Source organism: Triplophysa dalaica, chromosome 1, assembly GCF_015846415.1.
Source record: "Triplophysa dalaica isolate WHDGS20190420 chromosome 1, ASM1584641v1, whole genome shotgun sequence".
In the NCBI taxonomy this organism is placed as follows: domain Eukaryota; kingdom Metazoa; phylum Chordata; class Actinopteri; order Cypriniformes; family Nemacheilidae; genus Triplophysa; species Triplophysa dalaica.
Window position 1 is genome coordinate 18,080,684 of NC_079542.1, and position 27,132 is coordinate 18,107,815.

A 27,132-nucleotide genomic window follows, 5' to 3' on the forward strand; every position below is an offset into this window, starting at 1 on the left:
GTACTCTTATTATACATTTAAAAAGTTTTTATGTCATTCCCAGTATATAGTTGCTATTGAAAGCATTTGTATTATTTTCTGTGTCAAAACTACTGTTTTGTGAGCATGTGTGAGTTGTGTTACCTATTAACTTGTTGGGACTGGCTGCAGTACATTGGTGTCTTGCAAATGTGTTTGCCATTTCCTTTTGAAATGCAGACAACATACACGTGTATCCAAGTTGTTTCCCTGTAAAACTCTTTAGATTTTTTGCATCATATTCCCATAAATAACAGATTTCCCAATTCCATAATAAAAAACAAAGCAGTTTTTTGAAGAAATACTATGATTTGTCTGGGTTGTAAAAATGAAAAGATGAAGCTAACCATCACCAATGCTAGCCTTTTACCTCATCAGGACTGGGATTCACATTTTAAGCCGGGAAACATGAATTAGCAACATGAAAAGTAAACTGGGGCACCGCTGAAAGAGCAGGGGAAAGAGTGAGACAGGCCAAAGTGTCAGACCCACTCGATTTGTCCAAGCAGGAGGAGGGGCAGAAAGAAAAGGGTGGGCACTATGCTAATGGTTTGAGAGGAAGTGAGGGAAGACTAGAGGAATGTGTTGGAGATTTGAGGGAGAGTTCAGCTGGGAACGTGCTTTCTGCCAAAAGAAGCGAAAGAGGATACAAAAACGCAAAATACTCAAACTAAACAAATGAAAACATGCCTCATTTTACTGTGGTACCAGTGCAGGATAACTCACCGTCCAACTATGACAGTCTGGAGGGAATAAACTGGGTGGATTACAGAGACACAGGACAGGGAGGATACCCGGGACATCGAGACACAGTTAGTTCGGATGGTAAGTTTCTTTATTCGTCACTTTTTGAAAACTTTTCTGCTGGGTTTAACTACATTAAGAGCGTAGTTTGAACGTTTGTGAAGTTTGATAGATTTAACCCTGGTATTCCTGACAATACTATACATCCTCAAACCATCAGCAGAATGGTAACCATGGCAATTGTTGATTCAACGTCACAGCATCCAATGACTACTTCCCGTTTTCCGGAAGTTCTGAGAAGGCTTGGTCACATTAGCAAAGTTGTATCTTTGTAAAATGGTAGTTTATTTGAAGTAAGGGGAGGGATTTAAGGGTAACTAAAGCCAGGACTCTTGGAATAGTGCTGACATGCCTGACGCCACTGTGGTCACAATGGAAAACAATCAAGGGCCAAAGCAGAGGCGGGACTGGGGGGGTTCTGCAATAAAGAGACAGGCCTCAAGTATTCATAGATACAAAAGCTGGAGCTCTCTCTTTGTGCCAGGACTGTCCTTCACCCGGCAGCCGAAGGCTTGACTAGCATTTCTTCCCTCCATCTTGTTCCTTCTATGTCCCTTTTACATTTTAAAAGAGAAATATTTTCATGGAGGGAAAGAGAAATGAATAAGATGAAGATGTGGGAAGCTCTAAAGGGATGATTAGAGATATCAGCATCTGTTAATGTAGCTGTGAGTGGCATATGGAGAGACCATCATGCAGCTGTCCTGTTCTTTGGGTGTTTTTTTTGGGTGAAGTATCCCTTTAACAGAATAAGCACTGGTTCTAAAGTGAGAGTTTTCGTTTCTTAATGCAAGACTGACAGTCAGAAGTCGGGTCAGGTCATGTTTTGCCAAGAGGCTCATGCAATATTATTTAGTTTCAAATTCATTATAACTATATGGTTACAAACGTTAAACTTGATCCGCTTGTTTAAAGTGATAATTTACCATATAAACATATTAAATCAGATTTCTCAAAGAAATCCAAAATCTATATATTATTGCTTTCATCACATTACACTGTTCTTACAAACTGGCAGGAAGAATTTGAAGAGGGACATCCATTAGAAAGACAGACGCCGAAAAGACATTCTACCCTTTGATAGGAGAACACAAATATGCTACTGTATTTAAACTGACCTTCACCCCAAAACATTTCTCAGAATTAAACAGATGGTCTGAAATGCTAAGGAATACAACATAATCCTATTTTCAGTTTATTATGTTCAGCAGAAGAAACAGACCTATATGTATATTTTTGGCCTTTAGTGTGTCCGTGTGGCTGTAGCTCTCTGTATGTGTTGCATTGGTGCAATTTTCTATGTGATACATAATACTGGTTCGGTGTGGAGGTTGTACTTGTTGATAGTTTAACATTAGTAGGGGCTAAGCAGATGGAGGGTGTTCACACTGCTAACTTTGTTTTCTAGCATGTTAGCTCTGTACTGTTTGGTGCAGAACTGCACACAGCTGTCATTGTGCTAAAACAGGCCTTTAATGGTAAAACTACCAGACTGCGTCAAACTCTTAAACCACGTGACCTACCTTCAACGAGAAGTGGTGGTACACTTTTGTTGTAAATAAAATTAGCATCTCCTATGTTTTGGATGTTGACTAGCAATGTATAAGGAAAAAATAAATGTTTTGCCAGCTGGTTCTGACAAAACATTTTCTACAGGAGACTAGAACAGTTTTTTTGTTTTATGAGTAGGCAAAACACAGCTGTTGTCTTCTACTTTAAAGGGGTCATATGAAACGGATAAAATGAACATTATCGTTTGTTTGAGATGTCATCCAATGTGTAGACATGATTTAGGGTTAAAAAAACGCAGTATTTTCCACATACTGTGCATGTTGGTTTCTCCTCTTTGCCCCGCCTCTCTGAAACACGCAGATTTTTAACAAAGCTCCATTTTTAATGGCCCTTTAACCACTTCCCTAGTGACCAAGGAGGTAGTAATATCTGACACATAAAAAAACACTGTGCTACTTTGACTTTGAGAGCCCTTTACACCAAGAACGTCTGCTCATGTCCTCATCTACAGCAGATTGTCCTCCAGTGAAGCAGCTTATATTAGTTTTTGTTGACAGATATCTCTACCTTCCTACCTTATATTGACCTATCTCTTATTAATCTCATACAAAATAGTCTGGTTGACTCAAATCAAGATCAGGAACAGAGTTAATAAAAAGCCATAAAGGCGGTCATTGAACCTTTCTGGACCTGATTAAAGAGACTATCGGAAAGCCCAAGAGCAGAATGTTGGCACATCAAGAAGGGCAAAAAATTGATGAAAAATGAAAGATTTCAAAATATTCTTTAAGGAGTTCCTTAAAGTATCAAGGTTTCTAAAACAAATATAGAACTTCTTGTTTATACAATTTAAACAACTATTTTGAACATACATATAATAATTCTTGTTGTTATGATATGTAATTATCAGTTGTACAGCACACAGGTTCTTCTCCCTCTGGCTTTACATCAAAGTCTGCGTGCATTCAGCTCTCCTAGCAGGGTAGAATTCCACATACTTATTCAACTGAACTTTTCTAATGCACAAAAGATTTTACCAGTGATGGGCCATTCTGCAAACTATCCCTGTCACATGTAAAGTAAATACAAAAAAGATCATGTAAAAAGCTTGGTTGTCTAAATGACAGTGTACATTTTCAACTCAACAATATTTGCTAGTTAGAGGTCAAAGCAGCTGTTTCTAGTATCTTATAAATAACTTTCTGCATTTTGCTGTGGTATTTTATTGAGTATGCATATCACAAAGTTCTAGGTCCATGTAATCAAACATAAATTGACGTCAAAAAACAAATGACATGGTTAAAGTGAAATGTCATTCTCTAGCTGGTTAGCATTGCTGTGGTTTATCTCAATAAAATCAATGTGTCTAACTGAAAACAGGGACCTCATTCTCCAGGTTACAATGAAGGACTGTTAACTACACTTTAGCAGAAAAGGGGTTAAAGGAACATTTCACCCAAAAATGTATATTCTGTCATCATTTACTTACTCCCAAGTTGTTCCAAATCTATATAATCTGATGAACACAGAGACATATATTTGGAAGAATGCTTGTAACCAAGCAGTTTTTGGCCACCCTTGACCAAAAATGCATTGTAAATTTTTTGTTATGTTGAACACAAAATAATATATTTTGAAGAATGCACACAGTTTTTCTGTGTTCATCAGAACATGGTAGTCACTGGTGGCCAAAAACTGTTTGGTTACAAGCATTCTTCCAAATGTCTTTCTCTGTGTTCATCAGATACAGATTTGGAACAACTCGAGGGTGAGTAAATAATGAGAGAATTATGAGTTTTGGGTGAAACGTTCCTTCAATCTTCCTTTTTAAAACACAGAATATTAAACATCACTAGCCGGGACACAGAGGCACATGCTGTTTGGAATGTACCCACACCGGATATTATTATGACGATAATGTCAATTAATCAAGTATGCCACCATAACACAATACATTGCCAAAGAAAATCTTGAACTTAATCTGCCGGAACAGCATGACTTCACTCATAAAGAAGACTTTAAATGTCTAATAAATGGGATGTTTGGCCAATTTCACACATAAGCTCCTTAGTTAGTACTTTTTCTGTGGTTAATCAGCTTAAGCATTTTCCAACACAAACTGTTTTTAGATGTTATGAATGTTCTTGTTAAAAAATAACAAATTCATATGCATCCAAAAAACAAACCCGTATGATTATGAATGAGCATGCAAGGCACCAGATCATGCAAATTATATCCACTGCTTAGTTCAATTGAAACCATCCTGTGTGTAGGAACATATTTCCTATGTTCATCTTCGTAGGGTAAAGTCAGCTATTTTACTACATGCACTAAAGTTGGTCTACCATCTTGGGCTGTCATCTCATCAACAATCTGCAGATGTTTAAACTAAACTACAGCTGTCTACGAAATGTGCTTTCATCCTCCTTCTATGGCACGATTTTTTTAATACTGTGAAAGTTTATTGACAATTTTTTTAAACCCTTATAGCGTGGCTAAAATGCATTCTTACATATTTTTTTAAAGAATATGTTTAAGAATTTAAATAGCACATAAATATACTGTTAACACCAAGCGATAGACAACATGTTGTTCTCTTTCTGTCGGTCTCTCGGCGTTGTGTCGAGACAGAATGGGGTTTGAACTTGAGATCCCTTCATCTCTGATTGTAATTTTAAAAGGACAGTAAACTTGCCATAGGCACAGGCTCCCGTGACCCGAGGTAGTTCGGATAAGCGGTAGAAAATGGAATGGAATGGAATAAACTTGCCGAATGTCATGGCATGCTAGTCTCCGCCCTGTGCATACAGGTATAAAAGTAAGATGGCATGCCCATTCATTCACCTTTTGTTCTTTGGAACCAGCGAGGCAGTTTTATGCTTAGTTTTTTTCATCTCTATACTTCCTACTGGATTCTACGACGCAGAGCAGCAGACTCGTCCTCTTGTGTGCGACTACACCTAGGGTTGGGCGATGTCTAACAAATTTGCATCTGACGGTGCCTAGAGTGAATCATTGTGATGGACGATGACATCGGGGGCGGGGCGAGGGTTGGGGTTATATCAGTGCGCTGGATGGCCATCTGCCAAAACATTAAAAACAATTATACCAGGGCTCCAGACAGCCACCAAATTGCATTTTGCACTAGTTTATTTTACATGGACAGTTGTTATTTTACGTGGACAGACGAGTAGACCTTGAGCACACCAGTGAAGCTGTGTGTGTGATTAGACAACTGAGCGGGTCACTCATCACTGATGTTTCCTGCTGTCATCGCGGACACGCACAGTTCAGGTCACAAACGACGGCAGAACCTCCTAATGACAAAAATTACTTCATGCAGGGGAGCCACGATACCAGCCCAACATTGGGATGGCTGTCAGCCATCGGTGATGGACGATGTCATCATCTATTGGCCCAACCCTAACTTCCCCTCTAAAATAGCACATTTCAAACAGCGTGCATGTGTTTCAAGACATGTCTCGACGCTGTAACGTTGGATGTGGCCGTCTCATCCTTGAGCCCGACGGGCACGATGCCTTCATCACATGCTGGAAGTAGCGTTTGTTGATGCAGCAAAGACATCGTCTGCTTCCCATTCCGTGGCGGCTGCCCGTCCATAGCGGCGCTGTTGGAAACTCCCATGGACGTTAACCTGCCAGAGCCGATGTCGCAGACCATCCATGCCACGCTCGCATACCCCTGCGCAGAGCATCTCTTATATTGGTATGCAACTATACTCTGTCACCATGACAGTGTGCCTTACCAACGAGCACACCCAGTCAGTGCTGAGGTGTCTGAGACTCTTCAGGCGACAACCAGCGGTCCCACTGAAAGTCTTTCAGAGGCTACTGGGGCATATGGCATCTTCGGCGGCAGTTGTTCCGCTTGGGTTGATGCATATGAGATCGCTTCAGCACTGGCTCCAGAGTCGTGCTTCCTGGAGAGCGTGGCACACCGTCAAGAGACCTGTTTCCATCAAGCCTCAATGCCGTCACACCCTAGACCCTTGGATAGACGTCTCTTTTCTCCGAGCCGGGGTTCCACTTGGGCAGGTTTCGAGGCATGTCGTGGTAACGACGGGTGCCCCCCTGCTCAGCTGGGGTGCTGTGTGCAAAGGGGCACGCAGTGGCGGGTCGTTGGACAGGCCCCCACCTGTAGTGGCTTATCAATTGCCTAGAGTTGCTGGCTGCTTGGTTTGCTCTGAAGAGCTTCCTTCCCCTCATTCAGGGCAAGCATGTGCTGCTCCCCTCGGACAACACGGCTGCCATCGCTTACATCAACTGCAAGGGTTGCATTTGCTCACGGCATATGTACCAACTCGCCTGACGCCTCCTCCTCTGGAGTCAGCAGCTGGTGAAAATCCATGCACATCACTCACATCCCACGTAGCCTCAATCAGACAGCCGACGCACTACAGTATCTCGACAGGACAGGCGCCGCCGAGAGTGCAGACTCCACCCCCGCACCATCCAGATAATTTGGGAGCAGTTTAGGTAGTCAGAAGGTGGCACCCGTTCATCTCCCTGGACACCACCAAATGCACGCTTTGGTACTCCCTGACCAAGGCCCCCCTCTGCACGGACACCTTGGCGCACAGCTGGCTGCGGGAAAAGCGTAACTACTTGTTTCCCCCAGTGAGGTCCTGTGCAAGCACAGGGAAGAGGAGCATCAAGCTCTGCTTTGGAACAATGCACATTGTGAAAAGTGCTATATAAATAAACTTGAATTGAATGAATGAATGAATGAATGAATGAGGCATTTATATAGTGCTTAATTGTCTATTGCTGTACACCCAAAGTGCGTTACACTCATATGAAGCGAGTCTATCCTCACCCACCACCAGTGTGCACAAACAGGTAAGACCGGCTGCGGGCTGGGCGTACGCCTACGAAGCGCCTACTCTCCATTCATTAGGGGAGTCAGTGCGCTATTCAGCTTCCCTGCTTCCCCCCACCGGGAGAAGTACAAGCATCCCATCCATCACTAAGCACTTCTTTGGTTTAAGAGCCAGGCACAGCGGCCTGTATACCAAGCCCAGTATAGGAAGAGGTATCCATCACGAACCCCACATGAACCCCTATACCTTAGGTAGTGCTCCACAAGTAATGGCTCCCCCCTTGGTTCGTCCCCCTGGTGCACCCCTGGTTTGGGACCTACTACTTCCATGAGATCTCCCCACTGGTGAGACCTATAGGTATTCCACGTGTTACCTCCCTACAGCAAGATGTGGTCCCCGTAGCATTTCCCAGTGTTCCCTATGGTGCTGTCTCTAGAGTAGGAAGGCCATCGCCTGTACTGCAGTTGGTAAGAGCCTCACTTCGTTGATAAACTCGAACTGATGCCTTACCACACCACTGGAGGGTTACGATTTGCGTTGTGTCGAGGAGATATTGTGTCCTTCGTGCCACTATGCTTCGCTGTCTGCTGCAACGACTGGGAGATTCCTCTCAGGTTCCTCACCCCAAAAGGTGAATAAACGGGCACGCCATCTTCCTTTTATACTGGTATGCACGGAGCGGAGACTGGCATCCCATGCCATTCGCCATGTTCATTGGTATTTTAAAAGTACAATCAGAGATGATAGGTTCTCAAGTTCAAACCCCATTCCGTCTCGACACAACGATTTCCACTTAAAGGTGTGATGCCAATTTTCAAACTTTAGTTATTGTGTAATGTTGCTGTTAGAGCATAAATACTATCTGCAAAATGAAAAGCAAACCAAACAGTTCTTGGCCACCATTTACTACCATAGTTGGAAAAATTACAATGGTAGACAAAAATGCCCCAGAACTTGAGGGTGAGTAAATGAAGACAACATTTATTTTAATAGGCATTAAAACATTCCAAAATCACGTTTTCTCCCAAAAGACCAAAATCATAATGTTCTTGTCCTGTAGAGCACATTCCTTTAAGCACAGCAGCTGTGAGGCTGGCACTCTAGCTTTGATCTAAATATTTTTTAGCACAGTCCTGTTAACATGTTCAGACCTGTTAACATAAAGCTTTTGCTACCCCTTCCTGCAGGCACACAGCAAAGAAATGTTGCTGTATATGGGAGCTGTCAAAGCAAAGGAGATAACACACTGTGACGTTATTAGAGGAATAAGAGATTCTGGGAACACTGCAATAGTATCCTCCTGGTAACTGTGCCACGAGTGTTGATGAGTGGGCTGCTGTTGAGAGATTGACAAGGATAACGCTATAAGCAATTAAAGCGATATTTCAGAGGCAAAATAAAAAGTGTCCCCATGTTTTATTCACCCTTAAGGCATCATGACTGAATATGACTTTCTTCTCGAATAATTATGCAATCAGAATAACACGTAGGATTTTTCTTCCAAGCTGTAGAATGGGGAGCTCCAAAAAGTGCATCCAATGATCAAAGAACGACTCGACAGGGCTCCGTGGTCTTAACACAGGTCTTCTAAAACAAATCAATGCGTTTTTTAAAGAGAAATATCCATATTGAGATCTATTCAATGTCAGAGCTAACATAGCTTCTGTTAGCCCTTGGCAAATGACGGTGACGAAAGCTCCCGGACAGAGATGATAGTATCCTATCGGATCAAAATGAAAAATTGCTGCGTTCGTCACCGGAACTTACGACACCCCCACGCCCTTACCCATGTCGAGCCGTTCTTTATTCGATGTGTGAACTTTTTGGAGTTTCAAAATATTGCCCCCCATTCACTCCCATTCTCGCTTCAAAGAAAAATGATACGTGTTTTTTAGCACGGACTGCATTATCCTTCAAGAAGAAAGTCATATTCAGACAGGATGCCCTGAGGGTTTGCCTCTGAAATATTGCTTTAAGAATACATTAGTATATGGGATTTCATAAGCGTTTAGCTTTGATTATCTTTCAATATTTTGTAACCATTGGCGTTTGAAAAGGTGAGTGGTTATACCTTAATATAAAAAGTATGCTAAAATAGTATATATTGATACACCCCAGGCCAATATCTATGCACATTGTTGTTTCTTGTTGCTGCTAGCTTAAGCCTACTTTTAGCTTTTTATAGAATAATTGGAAATTATCAACAAAGCTACCAAAGAACACAATATTACATGAGCATGAAAAACATTAAAGGCCCCGTTTTTTCCCTGTTTTCGAAGCTTTGATTGTGTTTTTTGGGTGTATAACAATGGATGTTCATGTTTCTAGTATCAAAAACCCTTTATATTTAACATATTTCAAGTCTGTCATCCACCGCTGTCTCTCTTCTCACGAAACAACTGGATTTTAGTGATGCGACGTTTGAAACCGAGGCTTTGAAGCTTGCATAAAAAAACGAAGCATGTCACAGTGTAGCCAAGGCTGTAACCAGTGTTTGAAAATTAGTGAGGTCCAAAGTAAGGTGTTAAGAATTGTGCTATAATAACACCCACAAATGCACCCCTAAACTTCAAAATAGACAGACATGATGATGATTGCGAAAGTTTTTTTATTCAAAATAATGTTTTACATTTCACAGACGTGTGTGTGTGTAATTTCTTCTAGAGTGGTCATTTTTATCAAGCTCGTATATTTAAGTTCAGTCATTTATATATATATATATATATATATATATATATATATATATATATATATATATATATATATAAGTAGATAGATAGATAGATACACTGTATGAATATGAGGTACCGTATAAGTAACCTTAGGTAAGGTAGCAGTTCCAAAATAGTTTTTGTTAATAGTTGGTATGTGTGACGAGACCACAGTCATTTAGAAATACATTACAAAAACACAGTGAAAATAAAGTAGCATTTTGAGGGTTAAGCTCTGTTACCATGGTAAATTTGCGCGCAACGAGCACAGTAGCCTATGACTGACAGGACTGGAAAGTTCGTTTTTTTTTAGGTGAGGGAATTTTTATTTTATAACAAGTTATAAAAACGTTAGAATAATGACACCGATATAAAACTTGACAACATCTTATTTGACCGTAAATACTGAATGAGGAAAAAGCGTTTTTGATAGTCAACCGCTTTCACGCACGTCTGTCAAAATAAAAGTCTAGCGTCAGAAAAAAACAGAATTACGTTTGTTGTTTCTTTGAATGCACACTCCGCAACCCACTCAAAACGTTTTTGCGACCCACCAGTTGAAAACACTGCTTTAATTTATGTTTTTTGATGACTTAAGGTTAACTAAAGAGCATGAGACGTCATCCTGCTGGTCAGTAACGTTATTTGGCAATGGCATAGCCTATTTCATTCTGTAACAAACATATTTGTATTATGCTATTGTTTTTGTTGGTGTTAATCATTTATTTCAGATATTAACGATGATCACTGCGTTTGTCTTACCAATGGTGGTATCTTCCTGTCAGCAATTAAGTTACAGTTTGTCTGTAAGCTTTTTTTTATTAATGTACAATGTTGCCAGATATTGCTATGAAAAACAAGCAATTTCAAAAAGAAAGAAAAAGATATCCGAAATAAGTTCAAAGCTTGTGTTTTGTGAATAAGATTAATATATCACTAACACTAACGTTCAACTTTACACTTTATAAACGTCCCAAGACTCCCAAAGTGTCACAATAAATTGGAAAAACGAGTAAAAAAACACGTATAATAGGTGCATCTGGCAACAAATGGAGGCATACCCGCGCTCTCACTCAACGCGCTCTCAAGCCCCGTTCACTGCGCTAGCTTCTCGCAGCAACATGATGAATTGCAAACACTCATATGATATGGGGTGGTTTAAATGGCAAAATAATCATTCAGAGAGCTTGACATTTTATTTTTGAATATAAAAAAATGACCGAGGTCCGGACCTCGGTGACCTCATAGCTGGCTACGGCCGTGAGTGTAGCCCTGTACCGAAGCTTGATTCGTCACTGTCACGTATGAAAGAATATCCCAAAAGTAGGAAATAATTCAGAAATAACCTTGCACTGTAGAACACTGGTCCTATTCCTTATTGGAAATCTTTAATACAGGTATAGACATTTGTATTTATTTTGTCATGTATGTCTACATGAGCCTCACTTATGAACATACAGGACTAAGACAAAGGTTTCTGTGAACAATTGGATTTGCTGATCGAAGCACATTCATATATATGTTTTTCTTTCCATTTATTGATTCGTTTTAAATGTAGTCATAGACTTATATATCCATACAGTATGTATAGCTATAGGCCTTGGTTCCCCGCTAGAGTGTGTGTGTGTATGAAGATGTCCCTCCCTGGGACATCTCATACCATATGGGCGAGTTCTGCTCCTCAAGCAGTTGTGATTGTCTCCCCTCTCAGTGAACGTGAATTCATAAGCTTTGGCGTTTAGCAATAAACAGTAACAATGCTGCAACTTCACTTCATCAGTTAAAAACATGCGGATCGATCGAAGTGTAACGGAGGTCCGCTAGTAAGCGCGCACGCAAACCTCAATCTTTGTTAGAGATCGCGGTTTTTCTACTAAGTTGTTACATGAACATACACGATTTTTGTTACATGTGGAATAAAGTCTTTCTGTCACTGCAAACCTTCAGTTTCCTCCATCTCCCCATTGCGATTCATTACTGTATGGCATAAGGCCTTCTTAACTTGCCGTGTTTCGAACTGAGGTCAGTGTTATTGTCAAAGGCGGTTTGTGTCTTTTTTTCTAAATGAGGAAAATAATCCCTTTCATTTCTGCATAGACTATCTGCACTTACATGAAGAAAGAACTACACAAGGTGCGCAAGCGTGTAACAGATCGTGCAGTGTAGTAAATCGTCGCAAAACAGAATTATCATTTGCGCATGCACACGATCCCAGATCGTGTACCAACTGGCTCCGGTCTAGCCTTTCCCCGTAGTCCTCGAAAAGCAAATTCTGTTATAAAGACAATATCTCGATTCGTGCTGGACTTAGAGCTTTATCATTTTGCAGGTTCTAACAGCAACATTACACACTAACTAAAGTTTGAATGGGATCGCGGGGAACGTGCTCTTTAACTTTAACTTACCACTCCTATTTCGAGTTGTTGTTGAACATGCCTGCAATTTCCTTAAAAATCTCTGGTGCAATGGCTAACCGGAACTAGTAGGGATAGGCCTACAATTCTTTGCGGAAAGGCGGAAGTTAACGGATGTCGTTGTGAAAATTGCCTAATATTAAGATTACTGTAAGGCTACAAGGGGTGTGCGGATCGATCATGAAATATCGATACTTACGATGGTGAGGTTGTATCGAATAGGATCGATTCTTACATAAAAACATCGATACTAATATGTTTTTACTATAGATTTTATTTATTTACTAATGTAGCTAATAATTGTATAATAAAGAAGAACTATCTATTTCAAATACACCTAGTTTTGCACACGTTGCTCCTCCCTGCAGTGTTTTGTAGTCCGCTGTCATGTGACTCAGCAGCGCCGAGCGCAAGCACGCTGACGCAGCCAGCGAAAAGAATAAAAACACTGCGAACTGCGATGTATGGCAGTGGGACTTTTGGGGTAAACAACCAAATATTAAAAGTACTTTATTACTTAAACACTTTATTTACTTTGTTTCTCAAACAATTGTGTGCACTTTGTTTATAAATCCACTTGAAAATGTAATGAAAGGGAAATTTAATTTGTTATATTATGCTTTGTTATTCATTATTAATTTTGTGCACTTTTTTAAGCTAGAGAAGTAGAACTGGGATAGGGAGAAATTGTTTTGTTATATATCGGTTTTCTGTTCTGTTAATCTGTTATTATTACTATTTTCCAGTAATAATTTGGTTCATGCTTGCAAATTCTATTGTGTTAAATAAACAAATGTTTATTTGGTTTAAATGATGTCCCGTGTTTTAACATCTACATGAATAATTAGCCTAGAGGCACATTAAGAGCACAAATCACAAAATATTTTAGTGGTCATGAGAATGTATTCAGATTTAGCAAATTAATGATGCATTCATCTGATAAATCATGACATTTCATCCACAGGATAGTGGATTGTAAACTCAAGTATCGGTATTGATATCGGCAATACTGGCCCTGCATTTACTTGGTATCGGATCGATAGCAAATTGTACAGTATCCCCCACAACAATATAGCGCAGCATTTAGCCAGCTTCATAGGTCTTGGGTAATAATGCAACAATTACGCAGTGTTGCCTAGGGTCCAAAAGTCTGGGGCCACTCATGTAAATGCTTCTATTTGTATTTTAATTGTATACATTTTTTAGTATTTGGAAATTGGGATATATGGACTGTTTTAGTTACTGTTATGGACCCTGCAAGGTTTATACGATCTCAGCATTTGTACTATAAATACAGTTGCAAATTATGACATTTAGGTGATGATTCTCATGTTTTAAAGGAATTGTTTTTTATTCAAAACATTAAAATCCATGTTGATCCACTTGGTCTGTGATTATGCTGAGAGTCCCACCATATCATATTGACTCTGTGTGAATGTGTGTATTTGACTGTGTGAAGCAGGGTTTTGTAATAGAACAGCGCCTGAAGGACTCTGTATGTTTATTGTTTATAGCGGTGTATAAATCTTTTGACTTGTACAGTATGTGTAGAGTATGACTAATGTTCATGGGCATTTTAGTAGTTGTAGTTTATGCACTATACACAAGATGTATGAATGTGGATACACATTGGTGTGTGTGTGTGTGCGCATGTGTGCGTGCATCAGAGAGAGAGGGAAATATTGAACCCTCTTGCTAAAAGTTCAGTGTGGCCTGGATAGAGACTTTGTACACTGGTTAGGCTGCTGCCTTGCTTACATACACATAGAAAATATGCTGGTCTACAGCACTACTAATGCAAACTCAACCAATAATGGCATGAAAACCCAGGAATCAGGTGAGTGCAACCAATAGCATACAAACAAAGATCTCATCATAGCCTTGAGACAAGATTATATACTCTTTTATAAAATCACATGATTTATGGAACAACCGCTTGCCGAACTAATCCACAGATGTTTTCTGAATTTCCTTAAGATGAAATGCCTTAATGAAAAGAGAGAATAAAGTCCATGATCGTATTTGTCCCAGTCTCAGTGCTGCCTATAATGCATTGCCAGAAAATTACTGACTTGCCGGAGGACATAAGAGGATGTAACAAGAATAATTAAACTGATTCATATGTGTTCTGGTTCAGAGAGTCTGGATCAAAAATGAAGAGTGATTGAAAGAAAATCGTTTGTGAGAAAGGGTCAGAGAAGCAGAAATATGAAACTCCATATAATACTTGTTGCTCAAACTAGAAAAGGGATTTTAGCATACTTGATATTTGTTAGAAAGTGCTCTTGTTATATTATCATAGTTTTACTGAATGATTAAAACCAAATCCTTACATGATTAAGACCTTACCTATATTTCTTAAGCTTGATTTCTGGCCACTGTTTACAAAACGTGTTACATTGGATAGTGTGTTTAAGTGTAATTGTTTATGTGTTTTATTTATATTATACTGTATTTATATTATTTATATATACTTTATATTCCTATATCTCTGTATGTGACAAGGGTGTATGTCTTCAATTAAATGTCTAAATTAATTTACCCTCCAGGTCATGGAGCTCACAAAGAAGACAGTCCCTTCCTCAGCAGTTCAGACTCAGCATCTAAACGAAATGACTACTATGACAGAAACCTGGCCTTGTTTGAGGTTTGCCTTTTTGCAATTAGTTGTTGTTTATTTTCTTACTGTAAATGACAAATATAATATAAATCCAAAAGCTTCATCAAATGTTAATAAAACTGATTTTTCTGATAGGCCTAATTCAAATAAAAAAAAGGTTTGGTATGTCCTGAAATGTCTTTCTATAGGAAGAGTTGGACATCCGGCCAAAGGTCTCTTCTCTCCTTAGCCGACTGGTCAGTTACACAAACGTTACTCAGGGTGTCAAAGAGCACGAGGAGGCAGAGAATGCAGATGCATCTACAAGAAAACTCCCTCAAGTAAGAAATGTCACACCTTTTTACTGTCGCATTTTATCACTGTATTTGTATCCATCTATCCATTTCATAAACCCACATTCCCTCTACAGTGGGGAGAACTGTATTATATCTTGATTCAAAACGATTTGGCTGATTTTTAATTGCTTATTTCAACAATTGATAAGATTACTTTTTATATATATTGACAACCTTGATGAAATTTTATGCCTTCGCATTTAGTGAATGCTGGTTTGGTCCATTGTGCCCCAATCATCAGTCATTTATCAATGAGTAAAATATTTTTTTCACGATAAATGCAAAGATCTCTTTTCAAAACTCTTTTCAAAACTCTTTTCACCTTTTCAAACAATTTTTTCCCTAGTCTCCAAATATGGGCACACTGATGGGAGTGTACCTGCCATGTCTGCAGAACATCTTTGGTGTGATTCTCTTTCTTCGCCTCACCTGGATAGTGGGAACAGCAGGTGTTGCCCAATCCCTTCTCATCGTTCTCATGTGCTGCTCGTGTGTAAGTTATTGTTGGTGATGCCTCCACATAAACAAACCACCTAACGGTGATCATGGCCAAGTTGCCATATTTTGTATTTATGCAGACATCCCACCCTTCCCAGAACTTCCCGGAAACTCTCGCATATTTCTAGTGGCTCCCTGACAGCCACAGATTACATAATGTATCCAGGAAATCGTTATTTCCCGTTAATCGTTAAGCAAACGAGTGTTAGGATTTATATATGGTCTCTAAATTTACTGTCAGAGCAATCGACCAAATGTAGCAAGAGAGTGACATTTTATACTAAAATGAACATGCTTGTATCAAATAATGACATTTGTGCTCAATCCACATCCACTTTTCGACTGTCTGTGGTGGGTTAGAGTATTGTGAATGTTGGGGGTGCCATAACGTTACACTGTTACCTCCCGAGTTTTTGCAGGTTGGGATTTCTAGCTTTATTTTTTAAACTAGATTTAAGATGTGAGAATTGTCTGATCAGATGCTTCACAGATTTTTTTTGTTCACAGAAACAAATTATTTATTATAATACATTTGCACTAAATTGACCTGTTTAACTTTGCCAACTTAAAGACATTTGTGACCCTGGATCACAAAACCAGTCTTAAGTAGCATGGGAACATTTTTAGTAAAAGACAAAAATACATTGTATGGTATAAAATTATAGATTTTTCTTTTATGCCCAAAATCATTAGGATTTTAAGTAAATATCCTGTCCATGAAGTTATTTTGTAAATTTCTGCCTTAAATATATGAAAATTTTATTTTTGTGAGTGGATGGCCTGTCACAGTGCCCCTGATTAACAACTTCAAAGGCAATTTTCTCGTTTAGATTTGTTTTTCCAGATTACTGAGATTTAAACTGTTTTATTTTAGCCAGATATTGTCCTTTTCTAAAAACTCATACATCAATAGACATATTATTTATTCATCTTTCAGATTATGTGAAAATATTTTTTTTGTTGTCCAGGGTCACATATTTAGTTGTTAGCCTGAATCTCGAATGCATGTAATAAATGTGTCCTCTGAGATTACATAAATCAAGCAGAATACATTTATACTGTCCCATGTACCATCTAATGTATTTGATCTACTGCAAAAAGTATAAACTAAAATTAAAGGAAGTTACAGGTAGTAATGAAAGAATACATTGTTGCATTTATCACAACTGTATTGATTGATTAGATGTCTTTCTTTAGTCTAGCATTACACATTTCAGATAGAGACACAGATACAGACTTTTCTTTCTCTCTCCTCCTTCTGGATATTATTATCAATATAACTTTTATAATGGTTAAATGTCAAATTGATTTTTTTTAACAGACAATGTTAACTGCAATTTCGATGAGTGCCATAGCCACCAATGGTGTAGTCCCAGGTAATTAGATATTTTATTATCATACTCCTTTGAATTATAAAATTGTAAAAATCTATGAAAACAGTATAATATTATTAATCTGACTGATATTACTTAGGCCTATTTAAATGCAAATACTTTTAACTGTTGTAGAGATATATCTATCACCCAACTTATTTTTTCAGTGTCCTTAACTCATGTGTAGCAGAAATAGATTTTTTATTTGATGATGATCAGGTTGATCTCTGCTATTATTTCAGTAATTGTTTTGCCATTGTTTATTTATTGTGTATATTTTTTATTGGCAGCTGGTGGAGCTTATTTCATGATATCTCGCTCTCTGGGCCCTGAGTTTGGTGGTGCAGTTGGTCTCTGTTTTTATTTGGGCACAACCTTTGCAGCTGCCATGTACATACTGGGAGCAATTGAAATATTCCTGGTCAGTCATTTGTCATTATGACAGCAATCCTTTATTTATCTTTATACATTGATGCATTAATACAGATAATATGTCTGTGTATAGAAGCAACTATAGAGATCAATAAAATATGGGCCCTTTCACAAAAAGCCCTGACAATAATCATTAATTCACTTTTTCATCCACAGAAATATCTGATTCCTCAAGCCGCCATATTCCATCCCCCAGGGGGCAGTGCAATGCTTAATAATATGAGGGTGTATGGCACAATTTGTTTGAGCCTCATGGCTGTGGTTGTTTTTGTGGGGGTCAAGTATGTCAACAAGTTTGCCTCTCTCTTCCTGGCCTGTGTCATAATCTCCATCGTTTCCATCTATGCCGGAGCTTTAAAATCAATCTTCCACCCACCTGACTTTTCGTAAGCCTTTTTTAAACATACAGTATATATCGTCCAAAAGTCCAATAACTAAATGTAATATTTGAAATAATGAAGGAAAGTGCTCCTAATGTGCTAAATAATGAAGGAATGTCTGTTTAGTTTTGGATATTATAGATAGATATATTGTAATATGTCTCTATTACGAAAATTCATGCTTAAAAGTGAATGAGCTGAGGTGAACTTGAAAAAGAGAAATTTTAATTCTGTATGTCTAGGGTCTGCATGCTAGGAAACCGGACTTTGGTTCCGCATCACTTTGATGTTTGTGCAAAGACAGTGGTTGTTGGTAATGACACTGTTCCCAGCAACCTGTGGAAGAATTTCTGCAGCTCCGAAAACTCCAGCACAGTTCACTGTGATGAATACTTTCTGCAGAACAATGTAACAGAGATTCAAGGCATTCCTGGGTTGTCCAGTGGCATCATCAAAGGTAGAAACACACAGTTGTCTGGTGGACAACATGTCAATTACGACATGTCATAAACAAGCTGATACTAAATTCCCATTTAATTCCTGATATGATATGATATAAAATTGTGTTTATGTGGTCTGAATGTGTGTACTTTGTGTATTGTAGAGAACATGTGGGGGGATTACATGGAGAAAGGACAGATTCTAGAGAAATCTAGTCTTTCCTCTGTTGATGTCCATGGCTCCATGGAGAGTGTTGGCTTCTATGTGACTGCTGATATTGCCACTTCCTTTACACTCCTAGTGGGAATATTTTTTCCTTCTGCTACAGGTAAAACCTGTCCGTCCACTTTGGTCCCGGATAACCCATTTATGTGCCTAGGCTTGTGCTACTGTATTTAGTTTATAAATTATTTTATTACAGGAATTTGGATGAAATTCAATTATATTCCTCTGTGTTTTTGGAACAGGCATTATGGCTGGATCGAACAGATCCGGAGATCTTAGAGATGCCCAGAAATCTATACCTATAGGGACAATTCTGGCCATTACAACCACCTCTCTTGTCTGTATCCTGTATTGGTATTGCTTCAGTTGTTTTTTAAATCAGTTATCATAAAAGTTATTCTTTATTCAGTACCATGTTCATAAAAAATCCTTGACTAATTTACTGTAAAAGATTTCAGCTCTGTGGTTTTGTTTGGGGCCTGCATTGAGGGTGTGGTGCTCAGAGATAAGTATGTCATCTAAAGTTCAGTACACATTTAATTATTATTAAATGTTTTGTAATAAAAAACATATAATGAGTCTTATTTGCTCTTGTGGTATCTTTTAGATTTGGAGAAGCAGTCAGTAAAAACATGGTAGTTGGTACACTGTCTTGGCCCTCTCCATGGGTCATTGTGATTGGCTCCTTCTTCTCCACAGTGGGTGCAGGACTTCAGTCCCTGACAGGAGCCCCCCGCCTTCTGCAAGCCATTGCTAAGGATAACATCATTCCTTTCCTTAGAGTAAGAGTCGTACAGATCTGCAATCAATTACATTACTTACATTTTAAAAATCTCTTTTCATTTGATTAATTGCAGTATTTATATACACAAATGAAATAGGAGCATTTTTGTTATTTAGCTAGTATGTAATGTAAAGTTACTTTTAACACCTCACACCCTTCACTGACCTTGTTAAATAGAATTTGAATGAGTTCCTGGTTAATCCACGTCATTCTCTGAAATGTCAACCACACAAGCTGTATGGGTCACAAGCTGTAAATATAGGAATTTGCATGCGCATATGTAAAATGATTTTCCTAAAATGTAAATATGTGATGTTCAAAGGTGACTGCTTCCTGTCTAATGTGTCTACATGTTTGTTTGCAAACTCAGGTGTTTGGACATGGTAAAGCCAACGGAGAGCCAACGTGGGCTCTTTTACTGACAGGACTCATAGCAGAACTCGGCATCCTAATTGCTTCACTCGATATGGTTGCCCCTATTCTCTCTATGTGAGCATTGTTAACACATAACAGATATACATGTGCTCATTTAAATTATTTAAAAACGTAGTTGTCACCACAAAGATACTAAAGATAGTTACTAATATAAATCATTTTATAGTACAATTTTATTGCAACCTCCACCTTGTATTCAGTCTCCTCTCTTTTACATTCTGACTGCAGTATACAGCACATTTCAAACATTCATTTAATTTAGTATCCAGTCTGTGATTTCTGAATTGTCATTATATGTAAAATCATTCAATTAGTTTAAAGTAAATATCCTTGTTCACCTAACAGGTTTTTCCTGATGTGTTATCTTTTTGTAAATTTGGCGTGCGCAGTGCAAACTCTTTTAAGAACACCAAATTGGAGGCCAAGGTTTAAATACTATCACTGGTAAGTGTGCATTTAGATATTTCCTTGAATGTACAGTTGTACTGTAAATATCACTTTAATGTATGTTTTAAAACAAAAGATGAGAAGAATTATTACTAAGTGCATCTTTTGGGGTGTGAAATAGTATAAGTGAGCAGGCTATCATTTTCTGACGGTCTATCTCTGATTCTCTTTCTGGCAGGGCTCTGTCTTTTCTGGGCATGAGTACATGTTTAGCCCTTATGTTCATCTCATCGTGGTACTATGCCATTGTGGCCATGGGCATTGCTGGTATGATCTACAAGTACATTGAATATCAGGGGTAAGTGATTCCCAATTAAACCCATTTAACTGTCACATATCAAAGTATAGAATGTGTGCTTGAAGGCTTATCAGATATGTTTAATTTTTTTACTGTCTTTATCTCTCATTCAGAGCAGAGAAGGAGTGGGGAGATGGGATCCGCGGGTTGTCTCTTAGTGGGGCACGCTATGCTCTTCTCCGCCTGGAAGCTGGGCCACCCCACACTAAAAACTGGAGGTTTGTCTTTCGAAAAGAGAGCTTGTGTTTTAGCTAAGACCAACAATGCATATATTTTAAATGATTTGCCTTAAATGAATATATGAAGCAGGGGGGCACGGTGGCTTAGTGGTTAGCATGTTCGTCTCACACCTCCAGGGTTGGGGGTTCGATTCCCGCTTCCGACTTGTGTGTGTGGAGTTTGCATGTTCTCCCCGTGCCTCAGGGGTTTCCTCCTGGTACTCCGGTTTCCTCCCCTGGTCCAAAGACATGCATGGTAGGTTGATTGGCATCTCTGGAAAAAATTGTCCGTAGGGTTTGAGTGCGTGAGTGAATGAGTGAGTGTGTGTGCCCTGCGATGGGTTGGCACTCCATCCAGGGTGTATCCTGCCTTGATGCCCGATGACTACTGAGATAGGCACAGGCTCCCCGTGACCCGAGGTAGTTTGGAAAAGTGGTAGAAAATGGAATGGAATGGCATATATGAAGCCAGAACATATTGTTTGAACTAATGTTTGCACTGACAATAATGTGTCAGTGTCAATGGCTGGTCGTTGCAAAGACCTTTGAGTTTCATTGCGAGTAGCTTACCTTTTCTCAAATGAAACAGTAAAACGTGTGTGAGTAAACACTCAGAGCAGCTTGGAGATGTTCATGAGTTTACGACTTTAAAGTAAGACCCGGACAATGTGCATCACGCTTGTAACATCTGCATTTTTTATGTTTTACCCCTGGATAATGCTAATCCATCTCCGTTTCACATGGCAGGAATTATGGAGCCCTACCTTTTAAGGAACGTCTTGATAGACTGGAATACAGCAATTCTCTGAGTTCCTTCCCCCTTTTTATGGCAGATTTTTGCTGCCACATTTTCAGTCACTCATTCTCCTGCTCTATAACTGTCACAAGATTTAGGGTAGAAGAACCCAAATGCAGGCAGCAATGAACGGGTAACAAGAAGACTTTTTATAAATAAAAAAACAAAAACTCACAATGGGGTGTAAAAACAGACAGGGCTAAATTTTTAACTCAAAACAGAAACCAAATACTTCACAAGTGGGGTCAAAAACTAAAAACAAGACAATGTCAAAAACAGAGGGAGGGCGGGACAGGATACGGAACAAACTTGGTCGGGGGTGGCGCGAATCCCCGGGGGGCTTGACGGAGGAAGTCCTAGGGGAATAGTCTTAGTCCCTGGGGACTTAACAGGGGTGCAAGGGGTTCATCGAGGCAGCTGTTGAAGATCACCTTAATTTCGGCGTCGTTGAACCCCAAGTAGTGCGCAATGGACAGGAAGTCCATTTCAAAGTCCTTTAGGGAATTCCCTCTTGTTTGAACCCAAACAGGATGTGGACATGGTGGCTTCTCCGGGTTGCAATGGGCTGTGCTATAGCTGTTCGCTGGTTCCTTGCTCCCTGCTGGGTTCGGTTATGGCACGTTCGTTCTTTCACGAAATGCAGGGGAGAATAACCCAAATGCTGGCAGCTGTGAACGGGTATCAAGAAGACTTTAATAAATAAAAATAAAAAAACCCACATTGGGGAGTAAAAACAGACAGGCCTAAATTTCTAACTCAAAACAGAAACCAAAAACTACCCACGTTGGGGCAAAAACAGCAGGACAAAAACTAAGAACAAGACAATGTCAAAAACAAAGACAGGGCAGGATGAGACAGGATACGGTAGACACTAGGCACGTAAACACATGGCAAGGTAATCTTACGCAGGGGTATCCACAAGATCAGGTAAGGTGAACATGAAACACATGGACACCATACAAAGCAAAACGAATGCGCACAGGACCATAGACACAAAGGCATTTTAAAGAGAGACTAACAAAGGATAATTAACAAGGGACAGATGTGGGGAATCAAACACTCAAGGAAAGTTAATGAGGATATGAGATGGGGGGGGACCGGAGAGAGAGTATATGGAAGACCGGATTGGTGAAAATCTCTCTCTCACATAAAACATAAGACTCATGAATCTGCTCCAAGATCAAGAATAGACATGACATAAAAGCAGACTCATGACAATAACATCATCAAAGCATACTTCAGCTGAGCTGCCTGCCGACTCAACTCTGATTGGTTTTGTTTACGAGCTAGGTGTCTGACTTTCAGATTAAAACATTAACCATTTGCTGGGAGGGGGAATCAAAATTATTCAGAAAAACGTTTTCGCCAAATTGCATGCTTTTGTGGATTTCTTTAAAATCTCATGGGTACAATTCATATATTTACAAAACAGGTGACTTTATAGTATAACATTTGGATTTTGTGAGGGCCCTGGGCAGTGGAGGCCCATAGAATTGTCACCACCTTTCACCCGATTAGCCATGGCCCTGTCACACATTGTTGTATTGAAGAATAGAAGCATTAAACTGTAATGCAAATATACATTTTCTTTGTTGTAAATAATTTGACTATTATCACAATATTTTGAAATTATTTTCACAGGCCTCAGCTGCTGGTTCTGCTGAAGTTGGATGAAGATCTCCATGTCAAGTATCCCAGAATGCTTACCTTTGCCTCACAGTTAAAAGCAGGAAAAGGCCTAACCATTGTAGGATCTGTTATTCAGGGAAACTTCCTGGAATGTTATGGAGAAACACAGGCATCGGAACAGGTGAGGAAGTAACTTTATATACAACCACTGTAAGCCCTCCTGCTGTAAATGTGCATTTTTGGACTGTCAGAAAACTGGAGTGCGTTACTAAAGAATTCAAACAGAAATGTATATAGAAACATGAATAGAAAATGAGCTTTGTTTGTACTTTTCACAAGGCAATAAAGAACATGATGGACATCGAGCGAGTTAAGGGCTTCTGTCAGGTTGTGGTAGCCTCAAAAGTGAGAGAGGGTATTGCACACCTGATCCAGTCCTGTGGTCTGGGAGGCATGAAGCACAACACGGTGGTCATGGGTTGGCCATATGGCTGGAGACAAAGTGAAGACCCTCGCGCTTGGAAAACCTTTATCAGTAAGTAGCTGTAGTGTGGGCATTTTTAAACGGATTATTAGTGGTGGAGTTGAAGATGACAGTTCCCATTATTCCACGCTCCTTCACAGCATCATCAAGCCACGCTTTTGTTGTCGTTTTGAACATATCTGTTTTGAATGTGCACCCTCTACCGGCGGATTTTACAAACTGCGCCTTTAACTCTCAATATATATATAATATAATATATAATATCATTTAATATTAGATTAATATCCTTGTTTTCGTTAACCATAGATACAGTGCGCTGCACTACAGCTGCCCACCTGGCTCTAATGGTCCCAAAGAATGTGTCATTCTATCCCAGCAACCACGAGCGCTTCTCCGATGGATACATTGATGTTTGGTGGATCGTCCATGATGGTGGCATGCTTATGCTCCTGCCTTTCCTTCTCAAACAACACAAGGTAAACAAATATCATTTATAAATAATAATTGCAGTCAAAAGCTTTGTGTTCAGCCGTGGCTAAAAAATTGTGTGTACTTTAGGTTTGGCGTAAGTGTAAGATGCGTATCTTCACTGTGGCCCAAATGGATGATAACAGCATTCAGATGAAGAAGGACCTGGCAACCTTTCTGTACCAGCTCAGATTGGAAGCAGAGGTGGAGGTGGTTGAAATGGTATGTTTTTTTTTTAATCATCATTCCAACAGAAGCACTTTATGTCTATTACAGTCTATTTTAATTTCACTGCCTAATTTTGTGATTAATTTCCAGCATGACAGTGACATCTCAGCGTATACATATGAGCGGACAATGATGATGGAACAGAGGTCACAGATGTTAAAACAAATGAGACTGTCCAGTGCAGAAAGAGACAGAGAGGTGTGTATTTACAGTATATTTAATCAGAGTGCAAATCATTCGGTATTTGCATGGACGCAAATCTATAAATTCATTGTACAGTAAAATTAAAAAGCCTAAATAAAATCTTTCATTTAATCTCCATTATCTTTAGGCACAGCTAGTAAAGGACAGACACTCATTAGTAAGAATGGGCAGTCTGTACTCAGATGAGGAGGAAGAAACCATTGAAGTACTGCCAGAGAAGAACCTGATGACTTGGACCGTTGACAAGGTAGAAGCAGAGAGAAGAAACAGAAACAATGCACCAGAAAACTTCAGAGAGCTTATTAGCATCAAACCGTAAGTAGACAAGCATTAATAAGAGCATGCTTGCACTATTACTGCACTAGAACCCATTCAAACATATTTTTGTATCTGTGTTTTTTTTACAGTGATCAGTCGAATGTTCGGCGGATGCACACAGCCGTCAAGCTTAATGAGGTCATTGTTAATAGATCCCATGATGCCAGACTGGTGCTGCTAAACATGCCAGGTCCTCCACGCAATCAAGAGGGAGATGAAAACTGTATCCTTACATAGTGCTGCCAGTCTGCTCACAGAAGTATAGTTTAGTATTATATTATCTAAGCTTCTGTTTGTGTTTATAATGCAATAAGTGGTACAATCTAGATTTATGGATTTGGGCAAAATTGTCTGATAGTACTCATATTAATGAGTTACTCTCATTTACTCATTTTTTACTAATATATTTTTTCACATCCAAAATAAATCAAAGCTATATTTTACCATCCTCAAAGTAGCTTGCCATTTTTCTGGAATTTGTAAAAACAGTAAACAGGATTGATTAACAGTATTGACAGTAATTCCATACCTTATTTTGGTTGCTTTTATTTTAATTAATATTGGCGCAATTACATTTCAGTCATGTGACCCCGAACTTAAAAGTATCTCATATTGTACTGTATAAGCAGTGTATCATGTTGTGTAATTTTAGATGTATCATGTTGTGACAATTTAATTAGATGTTTATATCTCAAGCTATTTCTTCAACTCTGAGGTCTCAGATATGGAATTTCTTGAGGTGTTGACCGAGGGTCTCGAAAGAGTGCTGCTTGTAAGAGGTGGGGGTCGGGAGGTCATCACCATCTATTCTTGAATGGCCAAAGATCAATACTTGTGTTAAACTATGCCAACTACAAGTCATATTGAGTGTTATTTAAAGAATTTGCTTACTGAACTACACACAATCTTTGCCAGACTAGATTTTAAACTGAAGTGCACTAACTATTTTCACTTCACAATACCTTATTGGTAAGTTTTAAATGCGATTTCAGGAAAACACAAAACTTGTGAGAAAATTTGAGGGAAAATGCTGTTGAAAAGTGTACAGTAGAAAAAACACAAATGTGTTTAAGAGCACAGCACATTCAGCCTTTGCACTATAACATTAGTAATCCATTTCATTTAGGGCATCATTGTGATTCTGGTAATATGTGAAAATAAGTACAGTATATCCCTTATGTCATTTTTTTTATAAAGTATGAACACATCTGTTGATGGAGTTGTTACACTCCATGCGTCAGTCCAAGAGAAATTAAGGGTTGTGTCAGAACCAAGAAAAATATTGGCAGTTTTCTTATTTAACGACTAGAAACTCAACAAACATTCTTTACCCATTAATGATATTGTAACATATACCATTATATTAAATGACAAGATTGTACTGAGCATGAAAAATTGTAATCAACAAAAAGGTATGATCTGAACGAGTTCTGACTGTCACTCAGAATACTGAGTACTGAACTTAAATTTATATGAGAGTGCTCATATTTTTATTTATTGTTCCTTTATTTATTTATAGAACCCCCCTACATTTTATTGAAAGTATTAGCTTTAGAAAAGAACCAAAGGATAGGGGGCAGGATAGATGTTGGATATAATAGCTTTGTAGATTTTGTAATATATACAACAAGTAGATTTGACCTATTTTCAACAACAAAATAACTGTTTTGTAAGTGAACTGTTTTTTGTAAGAAAAATACTGAAGATGCATTTTAGTCTACAACTCACAATGACAAGGAGGAAATTTGGATATTGATACATACTCTAGAAGTCTTTATTCTTTGGTATAGCATGATTATTGTACAGACAAAATACATTTGTTATACAAATAGAAGAAATGTGGAAGACTGTATTGACCAATAACATTGTATTTGGAATTTAACGTCAATGTTCCATTTGGAACATAATGTTCATGTTCTATAAAGAATCTGTAATAGTGTTCCATGTTAAAGAGAACGAATAAACATTTCAACAATGAAAAAATAGCTTATTTTGAGGAAAACATTTTTAAACTCTATATCTTAACTATAAAAACGATAAATAAAGTGCACTAGAAATGAAAGAGCTACAGATTCCATAGATCCATTTACAAATGTTTGTTTTATTATGTAATGTCACCTAATAATTTTATCGAGTAGCAAAGAATGTCTATTTTGAAAACAAAGTACATTAAAACCAGTTATCACACTCTTAGATTGACGTGTTACTTTGTTGACGTGT

At 38.7% G+C, this 27,132-nt stretch overlaps 1 protein-coding gene across 2 annotated transcripts; it reads left to right on the forward strand.

Annotated features, from left to right (window-relative positions):
- Nucleotides 1–611: 611 nt before the first annotated feature.
- On the forward strand, nucleotides 612–27,105 carry slc12a4 (solute carrier family 12 member 4). 2 transcript variants are annotated; one of them, XM_056744406.1, is made up of 25 exons: nucleotides 612–843; nucleotides 14,849–14,946; nucleotides 15,108–15,239; nucleotides 15,601–15,747; nucleotides 17,074–17,128; nucleotides 17,416–17,546; nucleotides 17,714–17,943; nucleotides 18,180–18,394; nucleotides 18,542–18,706; nucleotides 18,846–18,944; nucleotides 19,055–19,112; nucleotides 19,211–19,385; nucleotides 19,758–19,876; nucleotides 20,168–20,266; nucleotides 20,448–20,567; nucleotides 20,681–20,785; nucleotides 23,223–23,391; nucleotides 23,550–23,745; nucleotides 24,001–24,170; nucleotides 24,253–24,384; nucleotides 24,481–24,588; nucleotides 24,722–24,909; nucleotides 25,002–25,135; nucleotides 25,635–25,651; nucleotides 25,706–27,105. In XM_056744406.1, the coding sequence occupies exons 1-25, from the start codon at nucleotides 705–707 to the stop codon at nucleotides 25,724–25,726; spliced, it is 3,222 nt and encodes a 1,073-aa protein (XP_056600384.1). In that variant the 5' UTR covers nucleotides 612–704; the 3' UTR covers nucleotides 25,727–27,105. The 2 variants fall into 2 exon arrangements, with proteins under 2 accessions (XP_056600384.1, XP_056600377.1); XM_056744399.1 differs by having other exon boundaries at nucleotides 25,635–27,105.
- The last annotated feature ends 27 nt before the right edge of the window (nucleotides 27,106–27,132 follow it).

Bases quoted from the DNA above. Each gene is read 5' to 3' on its own strand.
- slc12a4 (XM_056744399.1), top strand. From the start codon at position 705: ATGCCTCATTTTACTGTGGTACCAGTGCAGGATAACTCACCGTCCAAC. The intron at 15,240-15,600 runs GTAAGAAATGTC...TTTTTTCCCTAG, and splicing joins CTACAAGAAAACTCCCTCAA to TCTCCAAATATGGGCACACT. The intron at 20,568-20,680 runs GTAAGTGATTCC...TCTCTCATTCAG, and splicing joins AAGTACATTGAATATCAGGG to AGCAGAGAAGGAGTGGGGAG.